At 41.3% G+C, this 10,924-nt stretch overlaps 1 protein-coding gene across 1 annotated transcript in view; it reads left to right on the forward strand.

The window, feature by feature from the left end:
* Window positions 1-6,754, forward strand: part of LOC131890956 (uncharacterized) — an 11,795-nt gene extending 5,041 nt beyond the window's left edge. The window contains exons 5-6 of the mRNA XM_059240414.1: window positions 4,926-5,320; window positions 6,239-6,754. Coding sequence (XP_059096397.1) covers window positions 4,926-5,320; window positions 6,239-6,574 — 731 coding nt within the window. The 3' untranslated portion in view covers window positions 6,575-6,754. The remainder of the gene's footprint in view (window positions 1-4,925; window positions 5,321-6,238) is intronic.
* Window positions 6,755-10,924: the final 4,170 nt, after the last annotated feature.

Consider the following 10,924-nt stretch of genomic DNA (forward strand, 5'->3'; position numbering starts at 1 on the left):
GATATTTGCGTTAGTGATGTAGCTGGTTTGATAGGATGCTTTTTCTCTGAGGTGGTGATGGTGGAACAAAACTCAGACAGAAACTGTGTGTTTAATAGCGTGGCCATCTCTAAATCATATGAGTGAAGTTGCCATCCCTGGTCTTGAATTGGTCCAATGTGTCTCGACGACTTTCGAAAGTTAATTACGTAGCCATAGAATGCACGCTTGTTATTTTTATCAGAAAGCCTTTTTTCGTATTCCAATTTGGCATTTCGGACTTCCTTTCTTACGAGTTTACTTTGGTCTATTGTTTTTTTCAAAGCTTCCGTGAAGCCAAATTTCTTATAGTTTCTTCTTAACCGATATTTCTTGCGGATCAGAATGAGCAGCTCTTTAGTCATCCAGGGGGACGCCTTCTTCTCTCTCCTGGGCCTCCATGGGCAGTATGTTTTCATTCCCTGATCTAACTTGATCTTGAAAAAGGACCATGCCACCTCGATGGTCAACCCAGGCAAACACTGAGACCCAAGCAATTTGTGCTCGTAGCAAATAGCTTCAAAAAGCGCCACAGTCCCCATGACTCAAATCCGGCACGAGCTGCCGAGTTTTTCGCCAGTCATTTCCCACCTTGACGTAAAACTTTATAGGCAAATGGTCACTGACTGACAACTCCGGTCGAGATGAAACGAATTGCACCGAATTTGGTGAGAATGAGATCGAGGATATTTTCGTGAACGTGGGTAGGAAAATCAACCAATTGTGTTAAGTATGATTCCTCAAGGGACCTCAACAAAGCGCCATCATTGAAAGAACGCCCTGACATGATTTCCCACTCAATGTGGGGATGGTTGAACTCACCTACTTTTATTGTGTGCCCTTCGATAGTCGAAAGATAGTTGTTCAAGGCCAATCAGTGAGCTTCTGTGGCGTTTGGTGACAGGTAAACAACCGTTAGCGTCACTCTTAGTATGGACACCGAACACACTTGTGGGGTATCATTTAGCAGTAAATCTTGGCAACGCAATGACTCCTTGGCAATTGGCATTTTGAACGGGTTTTGGGATTTTTTTTGGGTTTGGTTTGGTAATTTACGGACTTTTCTAACCGCAACAGGGAATATAATCCCCAGTATTATCAAAATGAAAAGTTATAATTCGTCTATTTATTACCTTTCAATCTTTATATGATATTTGGTCTACCAACGAATCTGAGTTGGCAGACCGAGCTAGTCCTTGAATGTAGGGTTGATCTGGAATGCTATCTAAAAATTTGTCCACGTCTGATTTGAAAGCTGTAACCGGATCGACAAGGCCTTCATATTCCCTACGAATATTAGAGGGCAGCAAATTGAACAATGAAGGAGCCCGAGAAAGAAGAGACTTGGACTTCATTGTTTTAACTAGCCTGGATTCTCGAGGGCTTGAAGGTGCTCTCAAAACGCACATCAAGCCTCTACGGTCACCACAATTGACCCTAAATCCTGGGTTGGGACAAAGCTCATGGATGCTTTTGAAGACGTACAGTATCAGATACCTTTCGTACCTTCTCTGAACACTGTACAGTCCCAACTTTTTTAGTCTCTCCCAATACGAGAGCTCTCTCATTCCTGTGATGTTCCAAATCAAACATGGACTTGTTCGACCTTTTGCAAACCTGCTGAACTCATTGGAGCCCAAATGGGTGAGGCATATTCAAGATGTGGTTAAACAATCGGCCTGTACAGAGTTAGCATCGTGATGCTCTCTCTGGACTTAAACGTGCGATATATCCAACCACATGTTTGAAAAGCTTTACCGACCTTCAACTGGATATGCTCATCGAACTTTCCATGATTTTAGAGGACTGCACCTAAATCTTTCATAGATGAGACCTGTTCACTATCTTTACCTCCATTTTCTACGAGTGGAGTATTCAAAGGAGTTGACCCGAAGGTCATTGAGCGGAATTTCATTCCGTTCAGGGCCATATTACTGTTAGTAACCCAAGAACAGATTATCTCTAGGTCCTTTGCCAGGCTAGTGGCATCTTGGGCCATTCCCACCAGAAACTAACTTTGTATCGTCAGCATAAGAAGAGAGACTGGCAGTAATACTAAGCTTTTGAAGCGGGGCAATGAATATTATAAAAAGGAGGGGCCCTAAGATCGAACCCTGGGGAACAACTGACTTGACATCATGTATGTCACTGAGGGATCCCTCAACTTTAACAATTTGCTTCCTATCATGAATGAAGCTTCTGATCCAATTGAGAACCTTGCCTTGGATCCCAATCTCATGGAGCCTGTTAACTAAAAGGCCATGATCTACCTTGTCAAAGGCCTTGGCAAAGTCGAGATAAACCCTCCCATAGAATTAGTCATGAAACTAGGACGAAAAATCAATGAACATCTGCAGTTCTTTAGGGGTTTGAATTGATTTACAAGTTAAAACAGTTTAAGAAAATGTGCCAATTGTTAAAAAGCACGGTTTTGACAGTTTAGTTAATGCCACCAGCCTTGTGTTTTGGATACCAAATGTTGTAAACGTCATCACAATGTCATAAAATGGTTTTTTTTGTTTACATTGCAAATTTGATGTTTTCAAGCATATTTCATGCAAATCTAGGGTTTTGAGTTAGGGCTGCCTTTCATCTCACAGTTTTTAGATTTTAAGATACATATTTTGAATTGTAAACGGAAACGAAAGTGCTTATTTTGGGTTTAATTGCATATTTTGGTTAAATAGCATATGTCAGTACATATTTTGATGAGTTTTTATGCAAATTCAATGGCATAAAACAGTTTTTTAATGCCTATCTTGGTTGCCTCAGCTATCATAATACAATCTTGACGCAACTTCCCTGGTATTCATTGCCTCTTTCAAATAAAAAAGGATTCATGCTAGACAACAATGCTCTATTCTGGGTCAAAAAGTATTTACGCCTTGCAATGATGTGCAATGTCATGTTGTTATGAGTATTATAATTTAATGAGTTTAATAATAACATATTTTTCCGCTGAAAAAGCATTTGACCACTTATTAAAAAGACTGTTCACATTCTTCCACTTGAAATTGACGTTGGGAATAATGAGGATGGGATGGATAAAATTAGAAGATGCTTTTCAAAATGTGAAGAAATACCTTATAAAAGCATGTTGGTTGAATTTACGACAAAATCCCTCTGAAAGGTAATATATTTGCAATGGATGTCACGTTAACTTGCCAAGGCTTCTTCAACACTGCTCTCCATGGTGATGGGATCAACTACCCTCTGTCATAAGAGAACTCCATATATGTTTTGAATATCGGCAAATCATACATTGGGTTTGTATGTAGCAAAATATTCATTCACGATCACTGACACTCTTAAGTGGCGTCCCGAATTGATATCACCGGTGTGGTTTTGGCCGCGGACGAATGTATTTAGCTCAAGTAGTCCGTTGGCTTGGAAAAGTTGTTTTGCCGCACTTATGGAAGTCCACAATAATAGATACTAGATATTAAAGCTTTCGTCTCTTCACAAAACAAGGCCAAGAGGACGCACCATTCACCTGAATTCAGATCATCAGTCATGACTTGTGATGTTTCGGAATATTTTTGTTAGGTTTTTCTCTCGGAAAATTTGTCTGATATATTCGCCAAACCTCTTAATTTGCTCAGGAAGTGCATTTTGATTTGATTTCTTACAATTTATCTCAATAATACGGAGCATGGAAGTGTTTCATTTGAGTAATGGGGTTCCTTAAGAACGGCCTAATTCTGGTCAAAGACGCCTTTATCCAAGATAGGGATTGAAGTTTGAATGTGCCAAGTTGACATGCTCTTTAGCACGCTTGCTACTTTTAGTTTTGGTTGATGGACTAGATATTGGTTTAATTTACCTACATATTTTGGTTCCCTACATATATTTATCCTTTTGATTTACTGGTACATGAATAAAACCACGAGAGGAAGTTATTGTACTCAGGTTTGTCGTTAAATAATGCAATCTATTATTTTGGTAAATCTTTTGATGTTTTTCAGAAAGACTATGACGCAACAGTAATGTTTTGCATACATAAATGTTCTTCAAATTCAACAGATTTATAAATAAGCAAGCCCAGTTTTGATCAAGCGATTAAGAACTGTTGCAGAGGTCTTTGAATTGAAGATATTGACTTTTTATTGAGGTCCAAAACACTGCTCACTTCAAGAAATAATTGCAACAACCTGAATGATGTTGAATTAACTAATTTCCCCATTGTAACTTGTTAACCTGTTTGGGGAGTTTTGGTTAGATTACTTTACTTGCAAAGATATTTCTTTACTGTCTTGAAATGTAGTCAATATGCTTTCTCATACTTTTTCTCTAAACTCTAAGCTTTGCAATTTTCAACCAATAGTGATGTGACAAGGTTTTTTTTTTGCTTCTTTTGGGCCAAAAAATATCGGACATTTTCATCTTACATGACGGAAAATTGCGTTTTCACTCGGGTTGCTAGTCCCTGGGTCTGAAAACTGTCGAATCGGAGAGCAACGTGATACCTCTGGCTACCCTGAAACATGCAGTCAACCAGATTCATGGACTCTTGCGTGTTCTGCGTCGACCTAGGGAGGCACGAGAGAGTAGAGCAAGTGCCGTCGGAGGAGCCAAGGACGCCAAGGACAGAAGGAGTGGGCGGTTCCTACTCCTCCACCCCTAGCACTTCTTACTCTTGCCTCCCTAAGTCGACACAATGCACTCGGACATAAAACTGGTCGTCGATTGCATGGTTCAGATTTGCCCTCAATCCACATACTCTTCTCTTCTCTAGATTTCCACACCTAGGGAGTAGGAAACCCTTGTAAAAGAAATAGCTATTCTTCATTCAGCTAACGCATCGTTTCTTCTCTTGACTAGACACTATTGGGCAGGCCTGAAGTAGCAAGTAGGGCCCATCTACATTAATACTCATCTGAATTTAAGCTTTTTTTGTTTCACCCCAGTTAATTCTTATGGGGATTGCTACTACCTGAAGCCCGGTCAAGACTCCTGGATTGCAACAAGCATCTACCCTGCTCATTCTCATAGTGATGCAATGCCTTTTGTAGTGAATCAATCCACACTTTGGTTGACGGGCGGATGTGACAGCAGTTATTTCAATCTTTCCTCACCCACGGAATTTTGTACCCTGTCACTGGACACCAAATTTTATCATTTTGACGGGTTTAGCACCGAAGTAGTGGATGGACCCAATCTTCCTTTTGGGATGTCCGATGTCCAGATTGCTTGGCTTAATGACACTCGGGTCATTATTTGGGGTTACAATAAGAACGAATTTTTCCTTACGAGTGACTGGCCGCCTAAAACGGGCTCTTTTCAAACGTACCCACTCCCAGAGGTAAGAACTGAATTGTTGGCCTGCCAATTTTGAATTGAGATTTGAAGAGGACCACATTAACGATAATTATATTTACATACAGTGGTCAATAATTTTACTCTTTCTAACATTAGGGGCCCATTTATCATTGTCTGCCTATCTATTTAGCCATGTGAAATAAATGTAATCCAAGGAAAAAGTTTACCACCCTGATTTTGGGCATCTTGTGAAGGGAGAATTTAGACGAACGTCGCAACCAGCCTGCATCTTGCATAGACTGAATTTGTCGTCTATTTCTATTTGCCGGCTTGTTGAAGCAAACAGTATTCTGATATTGACCCAAGATATTAATTAGTGTAATGGCAACACTTAACCAAAAATGACATTCAATGCTTCTGTTTGTTGAAAATAGTTTCAACGTTCCGTTTCTTGAGAATGGTATTATGATGCGAGTTGGCTGTAATGTTTGTCACAAAAAGCTCAAAATTAGCGTGTTGTATCACATTTTTCCTTGAACTTCCTTTGCTTCGCCCGGCTAATTGCCGAAGAACAAACATTCAATTCTGGGAGAGGTGGCCAAAAAAATAAAGAACTTTCTAATTTCTGACCTCGTATCAATGTAGGGCAAACGTAACTTTGCATGGTAGACAATGCATCCTCTGATAATGCTAGTTAGATTGCTCATCAATGTGATTATGCAAATCAAATCGATTTTTGTTTCCTTTTTTCCAATTACTCTTTAATCAACTGAGCATGAATTTCTGGGATAATCCTTTTATCTAATCCCTGCTTCAAGGATTGGCAATCTGAGAGTTTTATTGCCTTTTGGGTCACATTTACACTTGTTCAATGAAGTTTTTTGCGTGTACTTGAATGCAACCAAAAGACGAAACAAAGAAACAAACAAACAGTCAGCTGTAATAACTTGTTTATTTTAAGGGACTAAGAATGCGGCGTTTAAAACGCATCTCCATGACATCTGTCGTTCTGAATGGAAAGGAGCAGATCTTGATGAATTACTTTGCGGATGACCTTCATGTTCTTGATCCTAAAACCATGACTTGGGCCAAACTTGTCGGGCCCCAATATAAGAAGACACCGCCCTGTGCTCTCGATGACATTTTATATGCAAAGAATGGTGTGCTGCTGAACAAAGGACGACTGGGATCGATGTGTTTGTATGATGGATTAAGATGGCATGACTTTGATGCCAGAAGCCCTAATCAGATAACACATGCGGGGATCGTTATTTCTAAAGACTTGTTTTGCGGATAGCCAATAATCTTTGATTCCAGAAAGTGTCTCACGTTTCAATATTACGTTTCAATATCATCAATGAAAGATTGAACTTTCTTTCCTTGACGCAAAACAAAATTTGAATGGCATGGCGAGTCAAAAGTTACGCAAGTCCAGTTTTATCGCTTGTTAAGCTCAAAATAAACTTGGGCAACTCAATCGAGTTGAAAGGAATTATTCGCGCTAGTACCTAAAACAAATAAGGGCCTTCCTATAGTTTTGATTGTCTATAACAACTGAGTTTGTCTGGCCTGGATCAATATATTTCTTGCTGTCAAATCAAGGGACTCTATATTTTCTGGTGTACTAATATGGTACTTTAGGGCGTCAAGTGTGTCCAGGGTACCGTCGCCTTTGCCCTGGGGTCAATAGATCAAAGGGCTTCAAATAGGGCCCAGATTCTCCGTTAGGGGCGCCATGGAGAACGGCTGTGCAGGACTGAAGCACGAAAGTTGAAACTATATCACATGACTAACGATCAATAATGTCAAGTGGAAACTATAGAATTCGTATATGCGGACCGACTTTCGGGATACCCCCCTCCTTTCACGATTCCCCTCCAGCCCGTCCTCGTCCGATCTCATCCACGGATTTTGGATTTTCTTCTCCCTTATGGGCGCACCCAACATTCTTCGGACCGACAATGGACCCCAGTATCGCTCCAAACTCTTTCTCGACTTCCTGGCTGGGTGAGGTGTCAAATGGACTACATTTTCACCTTATCATCACTAATCCAACGGCCATGCCGAAGTCACAATCAAGATTATTAAGCAACTTGTGGCCAAACATGACGGTAAAATCAGCAGCAATAATTTTCACGCCGGACTCTTTGAACTACGGAACGGACCCCGTCAGGATGGGCTCTCGCCCGCCCAACGTCTCTTTGGCCACCCCCTGCGATCCCACGTCCCATGTCATTGGCAATCTTTTGCGCCGAAATGGTAACAATCGGCCGAGAAAGCCAATAATAATCGTCTGGAGATTTCTCAAAAGAGAAAATCCTACTACGACCATTCTACCCGACCCAGAGAGGCAATCCCATCCGGCACATCCGTCCTCATTCAAAACTCAAACACCAAACGATGGGATTCTGTTGCCACAATAGTGGGCACACCTAATCTTGGACGGTATCACCTTCGTTTTCCGTCTGGACGAGTCCTATGGCAAAACATCAAATTTCTTCGACATCACTGCACCGAATCCAGCGACCGACCCAATCCATCCACCCACGAACCTCTCTACCCTGGACCTCGAAGAAGTGTCCGACTATCCAAAGCTCCAGATCGTTTAAAAGACTAGTTCATAACCGTTTCTCTCCAACATTGTTTGAACTCCAAAAACAGAGGGGCATGGTATGATCCTACTTTCTACTTTTCCAATCCTTTCTTCTCTCCAAACTATCTCCGATCTACGTAGGACTCCAAGAAGCAGGTTCTGGGGATTCTCGATCCACCAACCCCACCAACTTACTCGTCCACATGTTCCCGTTCTTTTCTCTCCGAATAAAATACTTGTTAAGTTGAACCAAGTGCGCTCCCTCTATTAATACCCCGAATCTACAACCCCTTCCAGACTATGTAGTTCTTGATTGTGAGTGTGTTGGATCTGAAGGCGATCTCACTATGGAGAAAATGGCCTCGTTCTTAAGAAAAGATTTGAGATTGACAATGGACGAAATTCTCAAAATACGCAAGGTTGGAGGAACAAAGATTTCAAGTACTATCAAAGTACAGACAGCCAATGACATTATTGTAAGGGAACGGTTTGGGACGAACTTTGAGTTCCTGAGAACCTTTCAGGTCCAACTCAAGAGGAGCGCTACTTGACACACTCTCATACCCAACTGAGGGATGAAGAGAGGAAAAAAGTTCAACAAAGCACACTTGAGGAAGAACAATCGTACAATAAGTGAATGAAATGGGCAGACCCGATGAATTAAGATCAAGACAAACTGGAAGACTAATGGAAAGCAAAGATGGAAATCACGAATGGAAAAGATGACAAGTCTCGTCCGCACACTACGGGAAAGACTATTAGGACACGGTGTGCTTTTTTCATCCGAGTCATAGGTCAATCTGGGTAACGGGTCCATCCGGATCACGGGTCCATCCCAACATTGGGATCACGTGGCTGCCCCAACATAGGGATCGTGGGGCCATCCCAACATAGGGCTATGGGCCGTCCTTCAGGGGTCACGGGTCTATCCCAACATAGGGATCACGTGGCTGCCCCAACATAGGGATCGTGGGGCCATCCCAACATAGGGCTATGGGCCGTCCTTCAGGGGTCACGGGTCTATCCCAACATAGGGATCACGTGGCTGCCCCAACATAGGGATCGTGGGGCCATCCCAACATAGGGCTATGGGCCGTCCTTCAGGGGTCACGGGTCCATCCCAAGGGGTCACGGGTCCATCCCAAGGGGTCATTGGTCCATTCCAGGGTCTTGCCAGCTGCATGGCCCACTGCCTCCACAAGCTTAATCCACTCCAATGTGGAGAGGACGCTTGATCCCTCACACTGAGGAGAGCTACACATGCTCCATCCGGCTTGCTAAAAAATTTCGTAATGCCTTAAACTGGATTGTGCATTCACCCATTTGCCTTCATAACTTAAGGGGAAAATTGACAGAACAGTCCCCTCTTTTGCTCAAACTGTAGAAAATAACATTTTGGCAAAGCAGTAGTCGTCATGCCTGCATGCCACAGTGATCTCACCAATGTGGGCCATTTTTCTGTAGCTCAGGCTAAGGAGGGGACCTTTTTTGCAATTTATCTTGAAGTAATGCAGATGAATTGTCAAATGTACGATAAAGATTTCGTGAGGCGCTAGTCAACAAACTTCGACATTCTTGAGCAATCCAAAGTTTGACAAATCAATATGGCGGTCATTAGGGATCCCATTTTCAAAATTGGACGATAGTTTGCATTTTTTAAAGTGGGTTTTCTCAGGCAAATATTTCAATTATTTTACTTTTAAAAAGAAATTCATAATTGAAAACAATGAATTAAAAGTAAAGAGTTGATGCAGTTGTACGTATGATGGTTTTTGCACCTCATCGTGTAACTATAAATTCTATCAACTGAATGTGTTCCAAAAGGGGGGAGAGGGACAAGAAATCCAAAATAAAGAAAGACTTTGTTCAAAAAGAGTTGCAAATTAGCAGAAATCTATAATCTCTGTTAAATCATGAGACTATGTTGTTCTCCAACTGCATCAAGGATATTGTAACTAAAGATTTTTGATTCTGATTAGGTCTTGACTAATTCCGCTGTGGGTGATATTATTTAATGACACTCATGTAAAAGACGCAGCTCTTCCGCACCCGAACATTTAGAACTTCTCAGACAAGTGTCTCAAGTTCTTCCAGATGCTGGGGTGGTCTTTCAGCCAACAAAATGCTCATTGGACGTCTTAGAGTTGATTGTTCTCAGGCATATTGTCTCGGCTAGACAAGTGTTGGCCACTGAGGACAAGTGGTTGCAGAGAGGGATTGTTCATATGATTTTGATTGCGTGAAAATAGTTTTGGACCACCGTTCAATTTTTTGAAACACAGGAACAATTAAGATTTGAATTTAATCGAGACATCTTTCGTCATTTTCAAAGAAGGGTTTGTCTGAATTGGTAAAAAAACATATTTATAACTTGGTTTGTTCAAAGGAGAAACACTGCTTCTTGAGTTTTTTTCGGGTTCATCGTTTCACCGTCACATTGCCTCGGGACGACGCAATTTTCCTTTCAGAATCTTTAGTATTATTGATTGGTAGATACAATAAAAATCGGATATAAGAGCATCGGATATAAGAGCAGGATTGTGAATCCCCGAATCAAATTATATAAGTAGCATCGGACATATGAGCACAACATTTTGGTTCACATCGGATATGAGAGCAGAATTGAAGGCGTCAAAATATTTCCTTTTATTTCCCGCGCCCACCAATGAAGTTTTCGATGGAAAATGGTTAAGCCATTTTATAAAAGCAAGTTTTCAGCCGCTTTCTCATAAAAACAAACAGTCATAAATAACGGCTTCTACCAAGAGAACCACTTTTTCCATCAAGGAGAGGCTAAAGCTCCTTGCCGATTTTGACAAGCTGTCCAAGATAAATCTGACCGAAGCTGCCGCAAAGCTGGGAGTCAAACGTGCTTCCTTTGGAAAACTCTCGTTGTTTTTTTAAACTTCATAGCCAGTATGCAATTCTGTGACAATTTAACTACGTATTTGGTGCGTAAACATACAGCCAACACACTGCCCTCCTTGCATTTTGTTTCATTTTTCTCGATATTTATGGCTGCATTTTGTTTGGACCGTAAAACTACATCAAATT

Source organism: Tigriopus californicus, chromosome 11, assembly GCF_007210705.1.
Source record: "Tigriopus californicus strain San Diego chromosome 11, Tcal_SD_v2.1, whole genome shotgun sequence".
In the NCBI taxonomy this organism is placed as follows: domain Eukaryota; kingdom Metazoa; phylum Arthropoda; class Copepoda; order Harpacticoida; family Harpacticidae; genus Tigriopus; species Tigriopus californicus.